The 12,554-nt window shown below is 45.0% G+C and overlaps 1 protein-coding gene across 20 annotated transcripts in view; it reads right to left on the minus strand.

Moving 5' to 3' along the window:
* Positions 1-12,554, minus strand: part of KIF1B (kinesin family member 1B) — a 175,496-nt gene that overhangs the window by 21,333 nt on the left and 141,609 nt on the right. For all 20 annotated transcript variants that reach the window (XM_075906754.1, XM_075906755.1, XM_075906752.1 and 17 more), the window contains 5 exons: positions 12,328-12,436; positions 11,302-11,368; positions 6,980-7,064; positions 6,646-6,751; positions 456-570 (listed from right to left, as the gene is read on the minus strand). In XM_075906754.1, coding sequence (XP_075762869.1) covers positions 456-570; positions 6,646-6,751; positions 6,980-7,064; positions 11,302-11,368; positions 12,328-12,436 — 482 coding nt within the window. The remainder of the gene's footprint in view (positions 1-455; positions 571-6,645; positions 6,752-6,979; positions 7,065-11,301; positions 11,369-12,327; positions 12,437-12,554) is intronic.

Consider the following 12,554-nt stretch of genomic DNA (forward strand, 5'->3'; position numbering starts at 1 on the left):
GGGATTCTAAATTTGGGCAGTATCGCAAATTAAATAGAGCCATACTCATTAGGGTTTTTTAAAAACATACTGCTAGCTAGATTTCAATCTGCATCCTCTGGCAGTGAGCACATCGTATTAAGCACCAGGCCTGTCAATAGGGTGAGGGGAGGAATTGCCCTGGGGTTCACAGGAATGGCCATGGCCAGAGCCCCAGGCCCTTTAAACTGCCGCTGGAGCACTACTCTACACAGCATGCTCCGGACCGCTCCGAGGGCTGTCTGGGGCCAGGGGAAAGGGCCACAGCATGTCACAACTCCTGGCCATGCTGAGGGCTGGCAGACCCAATCGCTGCCCCTTCTGCCCAAGGCCCTACCCCACTTTAGAAGTGCAGAGAACCCCGACCAAACCTTGCCCAGGGTCCCAGAAAGTCTGTCGGCTCCCTGAACACAAGTAGTGGGGCATATAATGCTCACCTCCAGATATGCAGACAAGGTCATATAGATCTTCTCTCTGTAGGGTGTCACTCGATTGAGGAGGAGGGAGTTATGCAAGGAGCTATCCCAAACAGCCTCAAAACGATAGAAAGTCCTGTAGCAAGTACAACAAAAGCTTAATAGTAAAAGCATCTCGGTCTCCACTACAAATGAGTGTCAAGTGTCTCTTCCTGGACTCCACCTTATGATGCGTTCTTTATTAAACAGGGCTGGTTAGCCAGTGAACACCTGTAGGAAAGCCCCATCTTCACTAACATTTGAACACAGCTCCAGGGCTTCCTTAATCACCAGCTTCAATGTGTCCAAGACACTACATCTAAATTAATCTGTTGAATGTGTTCTGGCCTGTTATAAGATAAAGATTCTGCTTAAGGCCCAGAGGAAGGTGTTGAATTGAGAAACGAAAGAAAAGAACCATAAGACCAAGCGGGAGTTGGGTGGAGAGGACAGAGTTTAAAAATGGATTCAATTCTTTCTAAGTGTCTATGACTCCAAGATACAGGGAAGGATTCTTTCTATAACCATTGTCCTTAGTTTGAAGTATGCTTTGGGGCTGGTGTATAAGTACCCACCACAGTGCAAATCAGACTCTCAAACCAAACATAAGAACAGCCATACTGGGTCCGACTAATTGTCCATCTATCCCGGTATCCTGTCTGCTGACAGTGGCCAATACCAGATGCCCCAGAGGGAGGGAACGCAACAGGTAATCTTCACATGATCCCTCTCCTGTCACCCATTTCCAGACAACACAGAGGAGAGAAGCCAGTAGCACTAATATAACACAATAACTTCTTCAGGTGATCAGAATAACCCAGAAACAGGTCTAAATCTTGAAGGAGTTCTTCTCCCATAAGCCTATAAGGAGAAACAAATGTTTATTCCCAGACTATTCTCATGCTCACTTGAGCCTCTCTCTCTCTCTCATGTGAAGCTTTACAGACCAATTACAGGCTGAAAGAAGAAAGCCTTTTTCAACTGGGTGTGCAGAGAGAAAGGCAGCTGTGGACTCAGTAGCCTTTCAAAATCCCCTGTTGCAAAGGCCTCTTTTGTAATTTCACTTTCCTGATCCCCTCCTCAGCCCAAATCAGTAGCTGAGAATGGACTAGGATTGACACCCATTACCAAACTGTGACTCTGGTCTGCAAGGAAAGGTATACACGTTATGAACTTAGTAGTTCCATTCTGTAAGCCAGCTCTACCTGTATAGAACTCCTGTGCTAGTACCCAGAACTACTCCAGAAAGATAAGAAAAGAAACTAGAGACAAAGTCTAGAGAGAGAACAAAAAGAAAAACAAACAAATGGCAGGATGAGAAACAGCTTGAGAGCAGACAGGGCAGACACAGGAATGCCAGTCTTAAAACTAGCATCCCAGAAATCCTCCCTCTCCCTAGATCAGGGCTGGGCAAGATACATCCCGGGGGCCAGATCCAACCCACCTAACACTTAGATCCAGCTCACAGACTGCATCTGGCCAATTTTCTATTTATATCCTGCTGCCCATGCCACCAAATTTCCAGATGGTGGCTCAGGCAGCAGAATCCTATTTAAATGGCTCCTGGCTCCCAGTCGCGGCACTACTCTGACAGGGGCTAGAGCTCCGAGTTCTTTAAATAGCCACAGCAATCCCCCAGTAACTGTGATGTGGTCCCCAGGAGCTGAGCGCCCTTTTCTGTGTTTAAGTCAAAGCCTCCACCCCCAGGAAACTCTGGAGGGAGGCTAGGCCCTGGCCTTTCCGCTCCAGCCCTGCCCCCTTCGGGGGGGGGGGGGGAGCTGGCCCATGACCAGGTAGCAAAACTCATGAAGTGGCCCCCCTGCAAAAATGATTGCCCACCCTGCCCTAGATGTATGACATAGATTAACAGAGTTCATAAAGGTGACTCAGTAGCCCATGAGGATGATACAATCAGCCAATCCAAGTCAGTGGTGCTAAACACCATTACGTTCTATCTTTAGAGAAATATTGCTGCTTCGCCTGCCAGCAAGACAGTGCCACAGAAGAGCCCCATGCCAAAGCAGGGGCAGAATGCTAGAGAAGTGAAGATCTGAGTGACACTACTATGTAAGTGGGCCTCACTTTAAAACCAGGACAAAAGATCAGGGACAGAAAGCAGCTTGCTTTCTAATCCTTTAGAGAATTGTGTTAATTGAACCCTGCATTTTAATCTTTTTTCCATCCCGGTTTTGATGGAATCTTTTACCCATTAGTTACAAAAAGCAGAACTGCTACTCTTCTGAGCCAAAGGACATGCTGCTCTGGACAGTCTGACAGAGAAAATTCAGACTGATCCCTTACCCATATTCTGCTGCTCTAATTCTTGTCTTGTCACCTGAAAGTGCCACATGGCCATTACTGCATTCAGCTTGGCATGGAGCTGCTGCTTGGTTCATATGAGATCTAAAAAGTTTTGGTGCCAAATGTGCAATCCACATTAATGCAGTCAAACAATGTGCAGTAATCAGTGCTATGGTCAATCAGTGCCTTGCCCCAGTTGAGATTTGTAACACTGTAACAGAGACCCCGGGTACCTCAGTCTAGCAAAGGTGAATGTTCATGACTGACAGATGTAGCATTAATGGAAGAGGGCACAGTGCAGGCAAGTGCTGCATGAACTTCATTCACAAAGTGCCACTCAATCAGCAACTGCAATGCCCCTTCTTCCACGTGAGTCAAGCACCACTTCTGAATATGGACTATCAAGTGCATGCAAGATTTGTTATGGGAGTAAAAAACTGGGACGTGACGGAGTTCACCAATTCCTCGGGCTGAGAACACAAATGTAAGTCTCCAGAGACGGACGGCAAGTGCACTAAAACTCTCATGCACGCTTTACTTTCTGTGCCGTTCAATAGGACCACTTCTCACAGCTTTATTAAAACCCATTGAGACAGGAGTGATCATTGCAAAGTGAGAAAATGTGGGTGAACAAGTCAGTGCAATCCCCAAGTGAGATTAATAGCCACTACTGCATTTGTTCTCATGGGGAGATGAATACATGTAAGCCTCTCATTCAAACCAGACCTTGCTAAAACAAGTCAAGAGACAAACAAAAATCTCAACTAAGCAAACCTCTTGTGCTTTCAACACAGAGTAGGTTACAAGTGATACCTGGGATCAAGGGGAAGAACAGAACAAGGCAAAGCAAAGAAGAAAGTAGGAGCCAAGATAGGAATCCAACGCTTACTTAGGTTCTATTTTAAAATGAACTTTAGTGTTAGGTGCTTCTTTGTTTAAAAAACAGGTAGAATATAGGCAGCAGCAGTGCAAGTTCCCCCACACTACTCAGCCAGCATGCCTTGGCCATGAAGTAGAGAAGCACTTCTCAGAAGTTCATGTACCCTTTCAGTTGTTGGCATCTTAGCTCCTAGGAAGGCCAATTAATAGCCATTACAATTATGATTTTGGGATGCAATAAATTAAAAATCTAAAGCCAAACCATCACCTGATGGCAATAAACCAGTAACCTTTTCATTTTGTCCTGGTCCTGGGACTTCCAATGTGGTAAATATGTTACAAATAGTCAGAGATAGTTTAACTGCTGGCCACGATTATCTGGTGTAGGACAAAGGAGGAGAAGGGGAACGGGGAGTTATGTTCTGTTTACACTTTTGAAAGGGTAAAGCAAGGACCAGCGTAAGCTGTTTCTGTTGAACAATGAAGGAAATTTGTCTTCCTACTGTTAAATACGTGAACACATAAGGACAAATTCCCAGCAAACAAGGGAGGAGAAAATATACCACTACTTGAAGAGTCAAGAGGTTTGCTGACTAAACCACTAATAGCTAGAAGGGAAAAGGCAGCAACACAAGTGAAACATAAAGCATTCTATTCCACAAGAACCTTTATGTGCAAAAGGAAGCAAACAGAAAATACCTAGGCATATCCTTATCAAGAAAGAGCCTGTAAAAACATAGAAAGAGCTTTTGTTAGTGCAGCAAAAGACAGAATAGAAAAGCAACAGATAAAGGAGAAGAACAAGCAAACAAAGAACAGCAACCAGAAAACAAGTCTGCAGACAATGAGCAAACATACTCCTGACAGCTGCACTGGTCCCCATTTGCTCCCCAACTATACACAAATGCTACTAGAGCCTTCACTCATCCCCATTACACTGCTAAGAAGTTTTCCAGAGATTTTTAGAGAAATCACAACTGATTTGGAATTAAGAAGCAAGGGGATGATGTGATCATCCTACTGCAAATCCAGTACGATCATAAGAAAGCACCAATATTCCCTCCTAATATGGATGTGAATGGTTAACTCGTAAGCATGATCCTTACTGGCTACGATTAACTGGTGGGCTGAAGCAGTCCCATGCCCACCATGGTTAATTGATTAACTAGTTAACCAGGATTTTACAACCCTACTTCCTAGTACAGTTATGCTTATAGATCAATGTTAAGATGCTAAACATTAAATCACATTAAAATGTATAAACAAGAACTATCAACTGGGTTTCATGTATCCTTCCATCAGAGGCTATTACATGATTGTAATGTGCTTCTCCACCTCTCCAGAACTGAAGCTCTGTTCCTTTTGATTGACTGCTGCATGTCTAAAGCATTCCAAGGCCACACATTCATAGTCATGCTGACTGCTGTCTGTTTTTAAGAAACACAACACCACACCTAGGCTGACTACCAAGTGACGTTACAGAGGAAAGGTGAAGACTAGCAGGAATGTCAGCCAACAGAGAGAAATTTTTCTGTTCCAGAATACCCTTCTGATTTTCCACAAGACAAGGGACAAAATCTCCATGCAAGTCATAATTTTTTCTCCCCACTTCCCTTCTCCCTTATAGAAGGTGTTTACTCTCCCTTTCTCCCCCAGAAAAAGCTAAATTTAAGAGTTTTATTTTCATCTTGCAAGACATGAGACATTAGGAGGTAATAACAAAAATACCATAGTTATAAACATTCAGTACTCATTTACTGACACTAAGGGATAGTACCAGACGCTATTGGTGATGAGACAAAGTCAGGAGTCATTCTGGAATTACTTTGTCCAGCTAGACTATTGAAAACTGAAGACAGGCAAGTTGCATATCATGTACCCCATGCCCTATAATCTGATGCAGAATCTTATTTTTCAGACAGATCTGTGTTTTCCTCCTGATTTTTCAGTTGATAGAAACCAGAGGAAGATTTAGTGACTTTGCAGATGTCCTGGAGGGGAGGGGTTCAGCCAATGATGCAGAATTCTGCTTCACAGCCCTTCACTGCACACACTGCTGCACAGGACTATACAACTTCATGAAATCTCATTAATTGCACCCCCAGACAACTTCTGCTCACAAAGCCTCCTTGGAAAACTGCCCCATTCCACAATGAAGAGTATTCACTTGGTGAGGATACCTCTTTCCCCGAGAAGTAACACTCAAAGCAACTGTTGGGGAGAGTTAGATCCCCAGTAGACATAATCAATATTGAAGGTCACCAAAGTGCCAATGGAACATTGCTTAAAAGGCTGCTCTGACTTCACAATATACAAGTACATTAAAGGAACCAATTTGTAACATATGCATACACTGGCTTCCCTCACCCTGAAAAGCACAGACTAAAGCTGAGTTTGAGAGCAGGAGTAATGTTTTAACTCAATAGTCTTTGTTAAATCACTGTATGCTTGTTCCAAATGTAACGTAGAGGTGTGCATGCCTGCCTGTTTCACCCATGGGGTTGTCCTTTTATTTTTATGCTGTGTTTTAATTTCAGTTTTTCAGTTCCCAGGTGTAATGCTGATGCTCCTTTACGCTTCCTCATTATCAGGGCTCGACAAATACGCTTATCTACTCGCCCATGGCGAGAAGATTTCAGCCGGTCGCTCTGTTCACCGGCGGTCTGCGCATGCGCAGTGCGGGTCTCGCACATGTGTGGTGTGGGCCTGACAAGTGGTTTTCACCGCGATCGTCAAGCCCTGCTCATGATTATTTCTTCCTCCCTTCATAGTTCATATCAATGGAGAGGAGCAATGTAACTGGAGCATCAAAAGGTCATTCATGTTGGGCACTAGACTATCTGAAGGTCTAACAAGATGGGAAATGTTAAACATTCACAGTTCAGTCATTAATTGTATCTGTAAGTTTAGAATTCCATAAAGTATGAACATTTCTAGCCTCCCCAGACACACTGACTACAAATAGCCCTAAACGCACTTTACATCTGCCTACCTGTTGGAGCTATGAGAAGATTTCAGATACTTTGCAGAGATTATATTCAAAGACAGAATGGCATCCACAGCAGCTTCATCTACCTCTGCTTTATTTCGGATACGACCTGCAGATAAATGAAATGCAGTACCAATTAAGCCTAACCTGAAAGACTCTCAGAAAGAATTCTGATTACCAAATGGCATTTTTCTTATACTGGATGTTTAAGATCTAGAACTCTAACAGGCAGCCTCAAACCAAGAGTTTTTTCTCTGAATCCCTTTTATTAGGTGACACTACCCCACTTCTATTCAATAATTCATGATGATGGAAGGAACAACCATGAGATACTCACCAACAACCAACTCTCGCACATCTTTCCAGTGCAATTCACTGCCTCTCTCATGGATAATGGTAACTGTAATCCTACGTTGGATTCCCTGGTGGAGTTGAAAAAGCACAGCTTAGACTTGCCTTTCCAGATCTCTCCCATATACTAGGGAGTATATTTCACTCAAAATATCCCTAGAACTGTTTGTCTCGTACCTTTCTTAGAAATTTAATGTCCCTTGAGGGAATACAGAAATCAGTCTCTCAAATTCTAAAAAATTGAGATGATGCTTGAAGTCCAGTACTGTGCAACCTCAGAATATCAGTAGTACCCATCTCAGGCTATAGAGTCTCCTTAGAGCAGGAATGGACCTCTTTTTATTGGGCACTCCCAATGGGGATTTGCCCGGGAGGAGCAATGCTCCCTTTTCTCCAAAGATCTGATTTTTTTGTCTGAACTTACATCTGGGTCAGTTTGCAAGGATGGGGTCTGGAAGACAGTGAATTTATAATTTACAGGGGCCCTTCTAAACTAAGCGACACCTCTGCCCAGATCAGAAGCAGGCTGCATGGAGCAGCCCAACGAAGAAAGGTTATGGCATGCCTCTCACCTTCCAACCCCTTTTAGAGAAGGATTTATATGTAGAGCATTTGCTGGGGAGACAAAAAGGCATCTGGTTTGCCCTGCATTAATGGGTATTACTGCCTTGAAGGAGGAACAATACTTAAAGCCTCCCTACCAGGAAGAACTTCACAAAAGATACCAGGGGGCTGTGTTCTCTGCTGGGTACGCTCGCCAACCTCCCCTCTCTCTGGTGGTAGGCAGCCCTGGCTCTCTCCCTGGCTGACAGGGAGGGCCAGGCCGAGGTGTGGCAGCTCTAGTTTTGCGCAAGGTGTATGGGCACATGGAAGTAGGTGTCTTGGAGGTTGAGAGATGCCAGCCAGTCATAGAATCATAGAACCATAGAGCTGGAAAAGACCTCAGAAGGTCATCATGTCCAGCCATCTTTGTTGAGGGAGGGTGTGGTGGTGGAGAGGGTAATCATCTTGAAGCGTTGGTACAGGACGTATCTGTTGAGAGCTCTGAGATCGAGAATGGGTCTTCAGCCCCCTGACTTCTTCTCTGAGAAAATATCAGGAGTAGAAGCCAGGGTTTTGATATGGTTGTGGAACTTTTTCCACTGCACTGATATGGAGCAAGTGGTCGATCTCTTGACATAGAACAGTCTCGTGAGATGGGTCCCTGAAGAGGGATAGGGTGAGTGGTTGGGTTTTGGGAGGAGATAGGAAGGGGATGCAGTACCCGAACTTTATCACATCCAGAACCCATTTGTCTGGAGTAATGAGGCACCACTGATGGTAAAACGGTGCTAATCTGTGGTTGGATAACAGGACGCTTGGGTGAGGGAATACGAATCTGATTGCTCTTGACCAGACCTTCAAAATGTTTGCCTAGAGTTAGAGACTGAGATGGAGTGGGGTTGATCGGCTGGCTGTCACCTTCCCCCTTGACATTGGCGCTTTCTAGGGTCATATTGTCTTTGAGAATGACCAAAGAGGGACGGACGGTCTGTATATCTGAACGTAAGGTTTGTTTTGTTTGTGTTTTGGTGCAGGAGCCTGGATGCCCAGCATTTTAAGTGTGGCCCTGGAGTCTTTCAGGGAATGTAAAGAATCATCTGTGCCATCAGCAAAGAGCTTTGGGACCTTAAACAGAAAGTCTTCCACCTTCGTCTGGACCTCCCTTGGGAAAGCAAAGAGGTGGAGCCAGGAGGCGCCTTTCATCACCACAGAGATGTCAAGCGCTCGTGAAACTGTTAGCTGAGTCCAAAGCAGCTTGGAGGGCTGTTTTGGCTATGAGGAGGCTCTCATTTGTTCTATTTTTTCCTCTGGGAGGAATTGAATAAAATCTGCAATTTGCTCAAATAGGCGAGGAGTGTATTTTGCCAGCATCGCAGTGTAATTTGCCTCTCTACAGCTACGTATCACTGAGGACTATGACCGTCTGCCCATTTTGTCTAGACATTTCCACTCCTTATCAGGAGAGATGGATTTGGCAATGTTTTGCTTGCTCCTCTGATGCACTGCCTTAATTGCTATGGAGTTAGGGTAGGGATGTGAGAATAAAAACTCAGCACCCAAAGCAGCCACGTAATATTTCCTATCTGCCTTCTTGCCCACTGGGTGAATGGTAGCAGGTGTTTGCCAAAGTTGCTTGGCTGGGTCCATGAAAGCGGGGACCATGGGGAGAGTGAGCCTCGTGGAAGGAGAGGTATGGAGGATGCTCGTAAGTTTATGCTGGGTCTCTAGCAGTGTGGTTAACAAGACCTCAAGAACCTCAGCTACCCTCTTGAAAAGATCTTGGAAAGCCTGGAAATTGTCCCTGATAGGGCTTGCGGAGGCATGAGTGCGTACCCCTGGGGAGGGAGGAGATATCTGTGTAAGTGCATGAGAGGAAGTAACTGGATTCCTCATCACTTAGTGGCTGATCCAAGTCTGTCTGGTCCCTTGAGGCCTCAAGGGACACAGTGGATGTAGGCCTGGAGCGAAGCTGAGCAACATGGTGATGCTGTTGCTGCTGAGCCCTGTAAGGTGCCCGGGGGCCATATAGGGGGCATTGGCATAGGTGGTGGTAGCCAATGCACAGGTTGCCAGTGTGAGTGAGGTTATGAGTGAGGGAATTTGGCCTCAGCGTAGAGTGTCTGAGAGGAGTTGAGGTCATGATAGAAGCTTGATCCTCCTCACCAGATAACAGAGGTATGGAAACATGGAAAACTCCCTGAATGGGGGGAGGAATCAGTGCCAAACAAAGGTGTCGCGGGCACTGAAGAGATCATAGAATCGTCTGTGGATGTATAAGGGCAAAAGGGAGATATGGGTGGTAAAGAATATTGTGCTGGTGTATGCTCTTTCTTCGCAAGCAATGGGGATGGCTCAGGTGCTGGGGGCGGTAACAGTGCTCTCGTCCCTGTGCTGCCCTTGTGTACAGCACTGCTTGGTGTCAGTAGGACTGATGATGCTATTGTAACCCTATGCTGTTCAGCCGTGACAGGCTTGGGCTTGTCAGCATGTTTAGGCACACTGGCCAGATCCTTAGACCTCAGGGCACTGTGGATGAACACTGCCCCAGTAAGCGCTTATCCGGAGTCCCAGCAGGGGACGGGGCTGGCTTAGGATTCAGGGATCGCCCTTTCTTATGTGAGGGGGATTCCCTATTTGCTGCTACATGCGCTCTCTTCAGTTTAGAAGAAGCAGAGCTCGCAGCTGCGGCAGGGGGAACTGCCTTATTCAACACTGACATTGGTGTTAGTAATAGCGGGAAAGCGGGGTAACCAGGGCCCGACGCTGGTCTGAGAGAGCATTTGAGGGAGATCAGCTGAAAACCCTCTGGCTCTCCTGACCCCAGCTGCCAAATTTTGGCTGATGGCAGTAAAACTGTGCTGTAATTGTCCAGATAATGTATGCACTGAGTGTGCTAGTCTGGCAGTGTGATTGACAGCCCGTGAGGAGAAAACAGCATTTAAAACAGAGCCCCCACTTGGGAGAATGATGCAAAAAAGATTAAGAGAAAAAAATCTCTCTCAGCCTTATGTGAGGGGGCTGGAGCTGAAGCTGAGGGAAAAGAAACTCCTCGGTATAGGAGAGGAGTCCCCTGAGGGGAAGCATGGGCTGCGGAGCCCATACCTGTCTCCATATCTGAGGGAGTCACTCGATTTTTTTTTTTTTAAAGGATAGTAAAGATATAATAAAAATACAATGAAAAGGCTAAGTATAGAAAAAAGACTAGCTGTCTTTCTGAGGAGAAATCTGCAGAGCGCACTGCGGGTTCCGACTGACGCTGCCAGTGGCAGAGAGGGAACTGAGGTGACCGTATCTCGTACATGCGCATTAGCAGCTTAGCGCGTGTAGCGCTTCTGCACATGTGCAAGTTAGCTGTCAAAGCCACTGCTAGTAAAATCTTCTGGTCAGTCGAGTTGCAGCGCCAAAACACCTAAGATGGAGCATCAACAGGGACGCTCCTCGAAGAAGTTAAAGGTGCATTTGCAGCCCCACTTGGCACTGCTGACCAGAAGATTCCACTCTTGAAATATATTTTTTATATAACTAAGCACTTGAAAGAGCAGATTTTAGAAGACAAAATTTCCTGTTCACCACAGACCCAAGCCTCAGAGACAGAGGTATAGACAGAAAGTTGAATGACTCGAGAGCTATGAGATGCAGACAGATATGTAGAAAAACAAAAGTAGAAGATAAAATGGATGTAAAATTCAGTAAGTCAGACAATTGCTTGCTACACACAAAAGGAGGTAGGTATTTTAGCTGTTCCCTTCTAGCCTCGGTTAGTACCTGGTGAAGCAAGAACGTCCCCTGGCAGGGTAGACCTCCAGTGTGATCAACGATAGCAGGGATGTATCTGTGTGGGGAAAAAAACAACCCACCCTGGGTTACAGAAGATGTGTTTACAGAGCAGATAGTGGGACATTAGATAATGCTGCTGCTTTGCTTTACCACCACCACACACTTCCCTATTATATCCAAAAAAAAATAAAGCCCCTTCCACTGACTCCAAATATCAGATTCTATACTGGACTTTTGAACATCATGAAATACTGCATCACACACTTACACCCCTTTGTCAAAATACAGAATGACCGTATAATATAGTTCCCAAAGATCTGTCAGGGAATTCCTATGTAGCAGGGTTAAATTGCATAATAGTTCTTGTTATAACAAGGTTAAAAAAAACCCTAGATAAATTCAAGGAGGATAGGTCCATCAATGGCTATTAGCCAGGATGGGCAGGAAGGGTGTCCCTAGCATCTTGTTTGCCAGATGCTATGAATGGGCAACAATCATTTGATTGCCTGTCTTGTTCATTTCACAGTGGGCATTAGCCACTGTTGGAAGTCTGGATATACTGGGCTAAATGGACCTTTGGTCTGACCCAGTACAGTCACTCTTATGTTGTTGTTGGACTAAAACTAAAGAGCTTAGTGTCTAGAGGAACAAGGGTACAGGTACCACATGATCTGCAGCAGCATAAGCTTCCCCTACTCACTGCTCTGCTAATTTACCTAGCCACTAATCTGGAGGAATCACTTCTAGGAGTGAAAAGGAAGGTCACTTCATATTTCTTCAATCTTTGGCTGCTCTGAGGAGACTGAGAATAATGGGGCCAACTAATGACAGCTGCGTTACTACTCATTGGGAACTGGATTGGGACCATTTTATTTCCCATAAAAATCAAGCATCTTACATATGGCAATAGCCAAGTGTTATCAACCTGGATTCATTTGAACCAATGCCCTAAAGGTGAATGGATTCACTCACACTAGTTCAGTTATACAAAAGGAAGATAAATGTTGAACTCACTCTCCGGTTGGCTCCAGCTCGCTGATCTCAAACCAGACTAGGAGGTCATATTTGCTCATGCTCTGGCCCAGATTAGTTTTGCTCATAGTGTTTAGCTTTGTGGCTGGTACTTAAAAGAATACAAAAACTGTTTTACAAAAACTGTTCACAGGAAATGTTATCACAGTACTTAAGATTCCATGATGTAATTTCAATGCTACTTATCACACCAAAGTTGTGTAATATTT

This window comes from Pelodiscus sinensis, chromosome 23 (assembly GCF_049634645.1).
Source record: "Pelodiscus sinensis isolate JC-2024 chromosome 23, ASM4963464v1, whole genome shotgun sequence".
Lineage (NCBI taxonomy): Eukaryota > Metazoa > Chordata > Testudines > Trionychidae > Pelodiscus > Pelodiscus sinensis.